The sequence below is a fragment of the Macaca mulatta genome, chromosome 2 (genome assembly GCF_049350105.2).
Source record: "Macaca mulatta isolate MMU2019108-1 chromosome 2, T2T-MMU8v2.0, whole genome shotgun sequence".
Taxonomy (NCBI): domain Eukaryota; kingdom Metazoa; phylum Chordata; class Mammalia; order Primates; family Cercopithecidae; genus Macaca; species Macaca mulatta.
Window position 1 is genome coordinate 46,837,145 of NC_133407.1, and position 13,822 is coordinate 46,850,966.

The 13,822-nt window shown below is 39.0% G+C and overlaps 1 protein-coding gene across 1 annotated transcript in view; it reads right to left on the minus strand.

The window, feature by feature from the left end:
* The window catches only part of SLC9A9 (solute carrier family 9 member A9), a 605,167-nt gene extending 591,585 nt beyond the window's left edge, over positions 1 to 13,582 (minus strand). The window contains exon 1 of the mRNA XM_001111715.5: positions 13,272 to 13,582. Coding sequence (XP_001111715.2) covers positions 13,272 to 13,446 — 175 coding nt within the window. The 5' untranslated portion in view covers positions 13,447 to 13,582. The remainder of the gene's footprint in view (positions 1 to 13,271) is intronic.
* Between the last annotated feature and the right edge of the window lie 240 nt (positions 13,583 to 13,822).

A 13,822-nucleotide genomic window follows, 5' to 3' on the forward strand; every position in this document is an offset into this window, starting at 1 on the left:
AGCCATTTGTTTTCTGTTTTACAAAATGCTTTCAATGAAACAACAAGAAATAAACATGAAGTGTCCACTACTACTTCCCAAGCAGAGAAAGCAAGTCTTTGCCATAATAGTGACTGCCTGGTACCTAGAGTGGTTAAATTCATGCAAGACCTCCAAACCTAAATGGCCCTGACTATCCCTCTGCACCAGCTCTGGCCTCATCCTTCGAGAAGAAGCACATTGAAGTGAACGGAGGAAGCTGCTTGCCACCGTTGTGGCGGAGGTGAACAGATGTAATATTCATGAAAACGTACCTCTCGGATAGATCTCCCACTCTGAGGAGGCAATTGGCCAGTGGTCTCAGCTTCTGTGCTCTGGAATCCATCACCACTTTCACACTGAGGTCAGACTCCCAGCTGACGAGTGAACACAGCAGAGATACTAAGGCAGGGAGATGGGGACTCCTCTGAAGGGCAACCATGGCTCAGGGACCCATCATTAATCTTGCCAAACTCTTCTTAGAATTGCACCACAGCCTAAAGATTTCCTACCCAGCTTTCCTTCCTTTCCTCGCTTCACAGGATTGGGTCTGCCTCAAAACCTGACGTCTGTCCTGGCATCCTCATGCTCACTCCCCACATTCTCTAAAGGAATGAAAATCTTTTGTACAATGAATCTCTTTCCAGCATCTGCTTCTTGGAGGACCCAAATTAACACACTTGCCAAAAGCCTTCAGCCCTCCTTTTCCCCAGACCTCAAGGGTTGAGAAGAAACAACGTCTTGCCAGATGTTAAGAGCCAGTGGGAAGATCTCAGCCTCCTAGCACATCTGGTTAAAAAACCCATGCACTCATTTGTGCACCCTTGCTGCAGTAGCGGCAGCTGGAAAATCCTTATTTGTCAGAGGCTACTTACCCATAGAGCCTCATAATGCTTTTTATAGCGAAACATCTACTCAGTGTTTTGCCATATGCTGACAGAAATATGGAGTGTTGAATTAATGTACACTGACACAATATTGTATATGAGTAGGTGACAGATAAAGTAGGACTGCTAGTAGAAAGAAAATGTTCATGAGAGTGGGTTGTTTTTATACCACACAAAGATACAAGATTAAGAAAGCAGAAATCATTTGTTCGCAGAAGAAGAAAAGAGGAGATTGGCTGCTATGGCTTATGAACAGTACACAAGCACCACTCTTGTTGGTAAACCATGAAAGCAGGCCCCTTCTTGCTGGAGGAGAAAAGAAGCCAGCCTGCCCCTGCAAAGGGATACCCACCCAGTCCATGTGCAAACAGCCCTGGTCCCAGGTCGCGGGTCCCACATACACGACACTTCTCTGAGATCTGTCCCCTGGCCAGTTGGTGGCATCTCCTTCTCTAGGAAGGAACTCTAGTCTAGATGCATCCTGTGCTCCTTCAAGTCTGGGCGTCTGGATACCTAGGGTGACAGCAGGGTGCACCTGTGCTTTCATGAACCCTGACTTCTCTCCACAGCATACAAGTCCCACAGAAAGCATGGACAATAGACTTCATTCCTAAAGCACTCACTATCCTAAAATGTCCCTCTTAAGTCCCACCTGTGAGCACCAGAACCCCGATAAAGTCTGTGCTCATTGAGGCCCTTCATCTTTGCATTCTGACAGCATTTATTGTTTGAACCACACACTTTAGAGGCCAGCTTTATAAAGACATATTATTCAGTGCCGCTTTACAGATCTTGGCTTTTTCTCCCCAACTAGACAATGAGACTGTTTAAGGTAGAGGCACTGTGCTATTCTTTATCTTTTTTTCTCTAGAAAAGCCAAGCACTTTGGGCAGAATTGTAGCCCAACTTTCTCCAAGTCCACAAGCTCCCCTGGAGTCAAGAAGAAAAGGATCCTCCAAGTTTATGTAGTCAGTCAGTTACCAACATTTTGAGTGTCACAAAGAAGGAACATCACACCAAAAGCTGTGATGTCCCTGTCCTTGCAGAGTGTTCAACATAACTCTTATATAGCACATGCATGGCATACAGTTGATAGCATGATGTTTGTGAGAGAAGAAAGAAGAGAGGGGACAGAAGGAGGAAACAGCCTCAGGAGCACTCAAACCAAGAAACATTAGAAAGATGAGACTTATCTTCCTGAACTGACTCTCATTTTATTATCCACATTGAAAATAAGAGAAAAACACCAGTCCCTTACTCTATTATTCTCTTATTACCTGTTCAGGCTGCAGACACCCAAGGCATTGCTCTAGAGCTTGTAGGAGTTATTATAAAAATGAATAAAATATGATTTTGTCCTTATGTTAACCTACCAGCCCCTTCCCTTCTGCCAAATCCTGCCATCCTAATTTCCAGTAAGAATAAGGTATAAAAAGTATTTACTAATTTTTTTATATGAAGTCTGCATTTCATAACCAATTTTCCTTGCATCTTATTGATGGTCATTCTACATGATGCTGAAGCATTTTCTTAAAGTGGCTTTTCTTAGAGAAATAAAAGATAGGGACTTATTTTTTAAAAAGCTCAAAGTAGATTTCAGAATGTTTTTTAAAACGCAAAAGTGTTTTAAGGGGATTTTAATCTCTTTGGCTGTGTTCAGCACTATAATTGTGTCCAGACACCATCACAGAGTTCCCTGCTGCTTGGCACAACTCTGGCCAGATCGCTTTAGACTCCATTCCTATAGGAGTTGGGCTTCCCTAGAGTTGCACAATGCAGCAAGCACAACTATATACATGTGCCTAATTAGACTGTTACAAAGGTCTATATTTAAGTGCTACACGATGTTGGAAGAATTTAGGAGTCTAAAGCAAATGTAGTTAACACGTGAAGATTGTAGGGGAACTGAGTTTTGCAGTTCTTTTGCTCTCACTGCATTGAGTGGCTACCAAGAATAATCTAGATTAATGAGGCATTGCCAATTCCCTAAAATAAGAAGATATAACCTTAAACTATGTAATATTATATAACATCATATTTCAGCCTGGTAAGTGTATCAGGTCCTATTGATTGCCAGCCCAATGTCTATCCTTGTTTATCCCACAAAGCCCTGGTTTATTTGCTGTCCACCCCTCCACACATAGCCATATGCTTAGGGGAAGTTGAACTCACTCCTGCTCCAGGGATGTTCTCACTCTCCCTGCTGATAACTGGTTCTGGAATGGGTATGTGACCCTATTCCTGTCAATAAGAAGTGAAGGGAATTTGCTAGGGAGCTTCTTAGAAAGGGTTTCACATCCTACAATAGAGACACAGAAGAGATGAACTCTCTTCTTTTCCAGTATATTACTGGGCCCGGTTAGGACACCAGGCACTGCCGTAGCCACTTCACTGCCAGCCTGATGTTGAAGTCAGCACTGAAGGTAGAAAAACAGAAAAAAGGAAAGAAACTGGGTTTTTGATGACAAAAGTAGGTGCTGAATCAAATAGCTTTGAAGACTACTTTTCTCTGGACTTCCAGTTATGGCAGATAATAAATGTCTTTATTGCTTAATTCTGTTTCTCTCAGGGTTTCTGTTACTTGAAACTGAATGCATCTTAACAGATAGAAAAGCCATTGGTTTTCCTCTCACAAAGCAATGTACAAAGTTTTAACGGACCCTAAAGAAAAGACCAACTAACCCCACCCACTACAGTATTGGAAAAACTTAATAGAAGAGGTTCTCAAGGATGTGTAAGAGTTCACCAATTAGAGAAGAGGGTATGACATTTTAGGGAGAGGTATACAGAAATCAAGGAGCCCAGTGTCAATGATGCATATCAAGCAGTTTGGGATGGGCACTTAGGGCAGTGCAGGCAAAGGGCCTTGGCACAACAGAGGACTGCCAAGTGTTTAGGAGGGAGAGGTGGTCAGCAAGGTGGTCTTGAGGAAAAACCGAGTGAGTTTCTTGTAGGGAGGCAGATTTGCTCTGTTTTAGAGCAGAGGAAACAGCATTTAGAGATAATTATTTGAAGAGAGAAAAGAGAATTGAGGGACAGAGAAGACACCGAGAGGAAGTTAACATTATATTTAGTTTATATTTACATAAGGGACAATTTAGAACATCTGAGTGGAGGAATTTCAAGATGAAAGGAATAACGCTCAAGGAGGAATGTTCTTTACCATCGTTAGAACTTTGTACAATGCAAGACTTTAAGGCAAGGAATCTGTGACATTATTATTTCAGTCACTCAGATTAAAAAATTATGAACTAGGAATTCAAATGTGAGCATAAAGAAGAAGGAAATAATCTGAAAAATAATCTAAGGAAACAAAATCAGTGATCAACATTTAACTGTAAGATAGTATTCACAAAGATCATATTTTAACTGCATCTACAAAATTTTTAACTTTTTATTTGATGTTTATCCCTTCCCATTTTAGAAAAGTCTTTTAGAATACGAATTTAGAGAGATAATATGGTTTTGAACTTCATATACCTAAACGCATTTCCTAATGTTTTCCTTTTTAGCAATTTAGTTTTGCTCTGAGATTAGTCAGGGATGGAACAAAAAGTAACAACATATAATGCCTTCTGTTTTTGGTGAGGGAGTTTGTTCTTTCTCTGTTCTCCCACCAACTTTTTAAATTCAAAAAACTAAGGAAAGTATAGGTCTTACTAAAAAGTCACAATTTATTGCTCTGTGCTAGCTCACCATCAATTTGTTTTGGTGAAGAGTCCCAGAATGATTTCAGAACAGATCTGGGGCACCTGCCAATTAAGAGAACCTTATTAAATTCCAAAGTAGAAAGTAGTCCATGAAGCTGATTCACCTTGTGATGCCTTGTTCAAAGTTTCCCTCTCCTCACAGGATAGAGTCACATGAAAACTGCCAGAAAGTTCCAACCATCAGATCCTCCATCAGAGTGGGGTGTCTAATGTCCACAATCCATCCTTGATTCACAACAAACAACACACACACACACAAGCACATGCATGCACACATATATAACACACATGTACACACACATGCACATACATAGACACAACACACATGCAAGTACATACAAACACACACATACACATATACACAATGTACACACTTCACAAAACTCCGGGATTTCTAACAGTATAATAGATAACTTTTCTTTAGAACCTATCTCAGCCATCAGCTTATATATAGCTAACACCCTTCCTTGCAATCATCTTAGGAAGTTGACAGAAGAAACGTAGAGACAGAGATGTCTAACTAGATGTATACTGAATAAACAAATGATTTCTTACTTGTAATGTTTATACAACACAGTTTATTTTTTTCTCAAACCAGAGGTGGAGACATTACAAAGTGTTGTAGACAGTGAAACAAAGACGCTTTAGTAAAGGGAGATGGTCTTCCGACCCTCCCCCTTTCACCATAGGAGAGTAAAGGGATAAGAAAGAAATAAGAGAAAACAGGAAATGAAACTAGGAACAACATTTCAATTTTATTTTCCTAGCAAAGTAGTTCTCAAACTTCACTGCATCAGAACCTCCTGGAAAGTTTATTAAAACACAGTTTGCTGGATCCCACCCCGGAGTTTCTGATTCCCTACATCTGGGCTGGGAACGACATATTTGCATTTCTAACAAGTTCTCCGGTGGTGCTGATGGTGCTGGACAGGAAACACACTGAGAAGCATTGTCCTATGAGACAACAGTTCCTACCAACATGAGTCCTCACAGTCCTGAAATTCTATCAAAATTCATATCATCTTGGGCTCATGCACACAGGTTTCAGAGCTTGGAAAACCCAGAAGCATAGTTAATGGTTCTACCTTCAGTCTCTTCCAAAAATTAAATTCAGTTTAACTAACATATGATGAAAGCCTGTTTTGCATGATTCATATACATTCACAGTCCCTTCTCAAACTATTTATAGTACCTGTCCCACCCGTTGTTTCAACCATAGGCATTTAAAACCAGAAACAACATGAACTTGCAACATGACTATCCCTCAAGCTGGGACAATGTTTCCAGGTAGGCTTGGAATATTTCAACTCCAGCTACTTAATATGGATGTATTTTCACAGTATTGCTCCCATTCTGTTTCCCACAGTGGGCTTTTCGCTATAGACAGTGGAACACTTCTGAGGCTTCCAGGTAGAGGAGAAACTTAACTACTTTTGCCCTGAATCATTCCCTACCCTGACTTCATGGGACAGTGACACATCAAGAGCAGACTTGGACGAGAGAACGACTGCAGCCAGAATTTGAGAGTGCTCGCTTTCAAAAGAATGTTCTTGCCAACTATTCTGGGCAGAGTTGGTTAAGTTGTAAGTTTTCTGAGTTTCTGTTTCCTTATATGCAAACTAAAGATGATCTTGCCTGTTCAGCATGGTTGTTGTGAGGATTAGTGATAATGTATATAGTTACATATCTCAATCTCTATCTCTCTTCTGTAAACCTCCTAAGGTATCATCATCTGGGACAGAGCAGTTAATTAAAAAACAGCAATTATTCTAGGACTACATAAGCGATAGAGGTGAAGGAACAGAGGTTATATGTTCTGAATTTGAAGTACAGCCCTGTTGATTATCAGCAAGTTACTTTCTGTCTCTCAGTGTTGGTTTCCTCATTTGTAACATGAAAACGATAACACTCCCTCCTACACACACACACACAAACACACCCACGTTTTAGATAGCAGATGACCACATGAAGCCAAACTGCTAAAGTTTGAGACCTAGCCCTGGCATTCAGTAGATGTGCAACTTTGGGCAAGTTACTTAATGTTTTAGTACCTCAGTTTTCCTACCTAAAAAATGGTTGTTGTGAGGATTAAATGAGTTAATATACGTAAAGTGCTTATAACAGCATAGTTTATATCAGGAATGCTATTTGTGTTAGCTATTTTTATTTTCGTATATCAACTTTTTGACATAATAGATGTTTAACAAACATCTATTTTAGATGTTTAGTAAACATCAGCTCTCCATATCCCCACCTCGTTAACTATATAACATTAATTCAATTTAGATTGTCTACAATATCTACATAAATAATTTGAATCATAAATCTATTTTCTTGATATGCACATTCATTAGCCTTTCAAACACTAAGGGGGGAAACCTTTGAGGCACCACAGTAGTTCACAGTACAGTTTCATCTATAGCTTCTTTGAGATTCAGAATATAGAGTTTATTCATTTATTTAGTTTATTCAAAATATAGAGGCTATTATTTATTTATTTGTTTTTGATACAGAGTCTTCCTCTGTCACCTAGGTTGGAGTGCAATGGTGCAAGCTCAGCTCACTGCAACCTCCGCATCCTGAGTTCAAGCAGTTCTCCTGCCTCAGCCTCCCAAGTAGCTCAGATTATAGGCGCCCGCCACCATGCCTGGTTAATTTTTGTATTTTTTGGTAGAGACAGAGTTTCACCATGTTGGTCAGGCTGCTCTCGAACTCCTGACCTCAGGTGGTCCACTCGCCTCAGTCTCCCAAAGTGCTGGGATTACAGGAGTGAGCCACAGCACCTGACCTGGCTATTTTCTTAAAATCAACTTTTAAAAACATGCAGAGTGCAGGCCAGGCACCGTGGCTCACTCCTGTAATCCCAGCACTTTGGGAGCCCAAAGCAGGCGAATCATGAGGTCAGGAGATCGAGACCATCCTGGCTAACACGGTGAAACCCCATCTCTACTAAAAATACAAAAAATTAGCCGGGCGTGGTGGCAGGCGCCTGTAGTCGCAGCTATTCAGGAGGCTGAGGCAGGAGAATGGCTTGAACCTGGGAGGCGGAGCTGGCAGTGAGCCGAGATCGTGCCACTGCACTCCAGTCTGGGCGACAGAGTGAGACTCCGTCTCAAAATAAATAAATAAATAAATAAATAAACAAACAAACAAATAAATAAACATACAGACTGCAGTATGCCTTTCATTCTTCCATTATTTTACCTTTCTCTGGCAAATGTATTAACACAAGGAAAACATTGCACAAATCTCTGAAGTTCCTTAAAAATCAAGTTTTTTACACCAAAAGGGAGAAGAAGTTTGGTATGCTGGGCTCCTAATCCTGATTACCTTTCCTGCAGAGCCCTTCAAATTAAACCAGAGCTACTCTTGTTTTCATAAAAAATGCATCTGCAAACTGTGGAATACGTAGCCAGTCCTCACTATTCTGGTGGTTTAACTTGTTCTCCTCACCTTTCTGACAGGAACTCAACAGAATTTACTGAGCACTCCTTGCAAAATCAGAGCAGAAGCAGGAAGTACTAACAGTGCTGAAATAACACTCACTAAAATCCCGTCTGAGAGAAAGGACTGGGTATCATTATAGACTGCCATGTTCTGGAAGGAAAGCTTCTGGTTTGGGCTGCAGTGGTGGAAAGATGCCTGATGGTTGAACTCAGTCTTGGCCTGAATTTTGAAGGACTTTTGCAGGTGGAAGGGAAATGTATGATATCTGTTCCTTTCTTCCCCATTTTACAGATGAGAAAACTAAGGCCAGATGTACATCATTTGCCCAAGATAATGCATCTAGCTACTGAAAAAAAAAAAATCATCAAGATTAAGAAACTTAAATCTCCAGGGTAGTACATCAATGTTTTCTCTATAAAACATGCCACAGTGAAATAAGTAGAGGCTTGGAAGGACCTTCAGCCAGCGGGAAGGGGGTGAAATAGCAGGAAGCATCTCCCATAGGCCTGGCGTCAGGGAGGCTGGACTGTCCTGGAAGAGGGTAAAATGGATCAGGACGGTGTAGCCACACATGTCCAACAACCAATTTAATCCTGAGGAACCTGCAGGGAGTGCTAGGAAGAAATTAATGCCTGCAGAAGATTTTTCAGAGAAGATAATTTTTCAAACCTTGATGATTCACTATGTAATTGTATTTTCTTTAAATCTTGAAAAACTTGCTGTTGAGTGAATTAAATTGATCCTATTTAACTGTTAAGCACATTCCTAAAGAATCAGAAAACGCTTCAATATGGAATAGTTTAATGAATTCAAAATGTAAATTTTGTGCCTTGAAATTTGTTATTTGCCCACTAAACAGTGGCCACAGTTTTTACATGAATTCAGAGACTAACTTCTATGGGAAGGCTAGGAAATCAAAGGCAGAAATCTAAGAGGTTTAAATTGCTCCGTCCCTAAGCTCAGATCCCAGACCTCAAATGCACAGGATTATAAATGTCCTGTAAAGTATGGCAGCCCCCAGTGATATATAATGGAATTCTTAATGCTATCAGTGAGCAAGGAGCAAATTTCTTTTAAGAGCACTGAACAGGGGATACAGGCCCTAAGTGAGCGGTACTAAGTGCACCAGCTGCTGTCAATCAATATTTTAACCACTAATTGTCATTTATGCTTTCAGTCCAATGTAAATGAATATCATTATGGCTTATATTTTAAACTAGTTATGGATTCTAATCCTTCAATTTTGAAATGAGAACCATCGAATATCATAATAGATTACCCATTACTGTTCCTGGTGAAGCAAAAATATAGTTATAAAGCTGCCACTAATTTTTTATAAGCTTCCTATGACTCTTAATAACAAGAAAAAATATTTTTTATATAATGGATTATTTATACTATTTGGAGTACCATATGTATCTCTGATTGACACAGAGTCTAGCCAAATGCCACACAATTTTTCTTGGTCTCTACAACTCTTCATATGATATTTTAAGGTTAACAACTTGAAAATTATTTCTAACAATAAATATAAAAGAACATTAAACATTCTGCTTGATAACTTTTCTCTGCATTTTTTAAACTGCTCACTTTCTAAGCCCCTGGTATCTAGAATTTTTAAATTGGACTCTCAGGGACATTGATAAAATAGACTGAACATCTATTGAGTCTTCTAAAGAACATTTGACACATGTCAAAGGAATACTGGCAGAAATGCAGATGGCAGAATAGGCTGAAGTATTATAGGAAATTTGATGCTGGGGAAAAACATTTATCACTCTCGATACAGGACAAGTGATACATTATACAAATAGAGCAAGAGTAGTACTCGGTGGAGTAGGGGAGTTGCTAGCCAAATTCATTGATAAGCATTACATGCAGGTCCACTAAATCTTACACCATGTTTCATTACAAGCATAACAAGCATATGTGTGTGTAGCATGGAGATGACTGTCACAGTCTACTCTCAAATGTTCACATCCTTAAGAATAAGAAATTTTAAAAGTTTTTACATCCTTTCTTCTTTTCTTTTCTTCCTTTCCTTTCCTTTCCTTCCTTCTTTCTTTCTTTCTCTCTTTCTTTCTTTCGACAGGGTCTTACTCTGTCACCTAGGCTCAAGTGAAGGCTGGAGTGAAGTAGCACAGTCATAGCTCAAAAAGCTTAAGTTTTAAACATAGTTTTGTTTCTTTTCTTCCCCATTGGTTATCAGCTTATCAGCATGCCCCCTGTTCTTGCAAAAGCTATGAGTTTAATCCTCTAACGGAAAAGGGAATTTGTACAGTGTGGGATGCTGAAAATTCACTCTTTTAGACCTCCTGGAAAAGAGAATCTGGCTAATCCTGAAAGCTTAACCATATGAGGATGCATCCAAATCCCAGAGACACATCCTTTCTCCAGGAAAATTTTTGCAATAATTTACTTATTTTTAAATATCTTAGCATCTCTTAGTAAAGAGATGGAGGTTGAATCCCACCTCAACAGCTAACTACGTGACTTTCATCTGTCTGTCTTCATTTCTTTGTCTGCAAAATGAGAATGCTGGATTTATGATCTTTGAGGCTCCTTCCCCATCTATGAATTCCAAGTTCATTTATAACTGTTGGACAATTAATTCACTTGGCATCTCCTTTCCCCTATCATTAAAAGTGTTTACTAGAGTATCCCATCGTCTTCTTCTGGTGTAGTTTCAGACTATTTTATTACATTACTGACAGAAAGTTCCTAATAAGCATTTAAGATATAACACTTAGGACATCCCTGAAGAAGAAATGTGACAAGTCATGAATGCCACCCATATGGAGTACTTTCAGAAAACATAGGGAGAGTTCTTTCAGGTGAACGTGAACCTTAGTAAGACACACAGAGGAGTGAAGGCACATGGACCAGCCATGAGTGGCTATTCAGTTTTGGAAAGTCCCTTCACTTCTCCGGGATTCAGCTTGTTTCTCTGTAAAATAAAGGGGACAGAGAAGGTAACCTCTAAAATTCTGTGACATCCTAACAATTACGATTCTATGCCAAGAAAAAGTTAAACATCACTAAAATATGTCTTTTCATTGATTTATGTAGTTCAAGATAACTGAAAGATACTCAAAATTTCTAGTAATAGAATACATACACATATACATAGCTTCATAATTTTTATAATCCTTTTACATTGCACTGGTTCAGAAGTTGCTTTCAATAACTTTTACATTTAAAAACTCATGAAAGAAGAATAGGAATCAGAGAACCCAACTTAATTCCACTCATAAACTTTAAGCCTTATCTGCCTTAAGAACAGCAATTTAGAGAAATGCTACCTCAACAGCAGTGGTCAATGAACTATTATTTTATGATTTCAAGCACAATTTAAAAATATTTCAGAGAGTTTTTCACGATTAAAGGTAATCTGGAATTTTTCAGGTTCAGAAATAAGAGTTACTGTTTGTATTGTGAATGCAAAATATGTCTGAATTTTAGTAGGTTATCAAAACTTTTACAAAAATAATATCCCCACCATTGAACTTGGTACACGAGTCATAGTTCAATCAAATTCAGGGACGTGAAGAAATCTTTCCCTCTAATAAAAGTTGCCAATCTATTAAATCTGGGTAGTTTTGCTAAAGCACATATGTCCCTTTAATATGATATCAAGAATTACATTGTTTCTGGTGTCTCAGATTCTATTCCACATCCTTGCAGATTACTTATTAGTCAAGTCAAGAGAAAAATTCTGTTCACGATGGAGATAGGCAAATGACAGGAACCTAGGGCTTCATATCTGATGGCATCATTTCCTTTTTGTTTGCTATTTCTCTCCCACCTGATTGTGACTTTTTTCTCTTAAATGAGAGTTTTCTTGAATCCACTAAGACCCTCAATACTGGCTGGGAATGGTGGCTCATGCCCATAATGCCAGCATTTTGGGAAGCCAAGGTCAGAGGATCTCTTTAGGCCAGGAGTTGGAGACCAGCCTGGGCAACATAGTGAGACTAAATTTTAAAAAATAAATAAAACAATACAGCAAAAAATTTTTAAAAGACCCTCAATACCAAGGAATTTAACTCTGTGCTCTGAATGGATCAGCATATCAGCCTCCTGAGCCTGAAACTTCCACCTTATAGCTCAAGTATCTCACAGTGGGATCCACTTAAGGCTTAGGATTCCTTATGTTCTCAAATCATGACTATACACTGTTAATATCAGGACATCACAAGATTAGCTTATATAATGTGCATTGATCTTGTACCCTGAATCTCAGGCTTAGGAAAGGGTTTCAGGATTTCCAAAATTGCTATAAATTATAGCAATGCCTTGCCTGTTGCCATTGTATTCAAACTTCCTATCCATTATCAGGCTGAGATAAGAGCAGTGAAGTCAACTATTTCATCAGTAACACCAGTTTATTAATAAAAACTGTTGTCTTTCATTTTACTTTAAAAGATGAGAGTACAGACTAGATAATCTCTGTTGGACTTTATTAAACTTTCTGAAAGGAATAATATGGTAAGTTGCCCAGAAAGAGCAATACTGTAGGTGTTAAATATTTTTCCACACCTTGGCCTCCAATAAATAAATGAAAGATACATAACAAATAACACTAGCAAAGATAATTATAAATTAGAACATCTGAAATCAGGCTAAGAAGTAAAAAGTACCGCATAAAGAAACTCGTTTATTTAAAACTTTTTATTACAAGAAAATTAAACGTTGTTCATATAAATAAAAAGGACTTGGACACTATATTCTCATAAGAGGGGTGGGGTTAGTTTCTGCAAGTTTTCTTTTTGAAATTAGTTGATATAAGAGGATTTACTCCAGACATTTTGAAGTGATGTTTTTTCTAGAACTTTGTAATGTTCATCAGCGCAGCCAGTGAGAGAAGGCTGCTCTTTGTGACTGCAGAGCCATCACTTCCCAACATCATTACAAAAACAAACAGCTCGCCCTCGATTCCCCACATGACAATGGACCCGCATCTGTCAACAGACTTGCATTATGTGCCGTGTGAGAACATGACTATGACATTTGCTCTCGTGACATGGCAAATTTCGGCGGCTTGTCTGGAAAGAGATTAGCAATCATTAAGCTGCAGCACCTTTCATCAAGCTAATGACATTTCAATCAGCACATTTTCTCCAGTTTCGGTACTTTGCTATCTGAGCACAAGTCTCTAATTACGCTCAAGCAACAAGTTTCACATCAATCTCCCAATTTATGCACTCACCATACACCATTGCTCCTCCAGTTTCATGCAAGAAGCGGAATCGATGATTTTTAAATAACCAGATTGTCAAAATGGTAAGGATGAGCAAAAAATTGAAGACAAGCAGCTCCACCGCTCCCTGATGTTGAAACTGATACTCATCTTTTTCTGACATAATCCTTGACTGTCTCTCCATTCTCCAGTCTTCTTGGGATTCCTTAGATAAAAACCTGGATAAGGGCTATTTTATCAAGATTTGCCTAAGACAGTCTGACTGCCTGAGAATTTCAGAAGAAACACTGCCACTTTAGCTGCTACTTCACAAGCATTCTGCCCTGGCTTAGTATTCAGATGGCTTCTAGTTACAACTTCCTGTTTCTCTCTTAAAGCAGCCCTGTCTCTTTTCAAATTCCAGAGTGTGTGGTTTCATCACTGACTCTTAATGCCTTTAAATGATTCATCTCATGAAAATATCTTTCATACTGGACAAATCTGCAAGCAATGATTCTAAGATCTTGAATCATGGTCTTCTTGTTCCAAACAAGTCTTCTTAAGCTGCATAAATATGAACC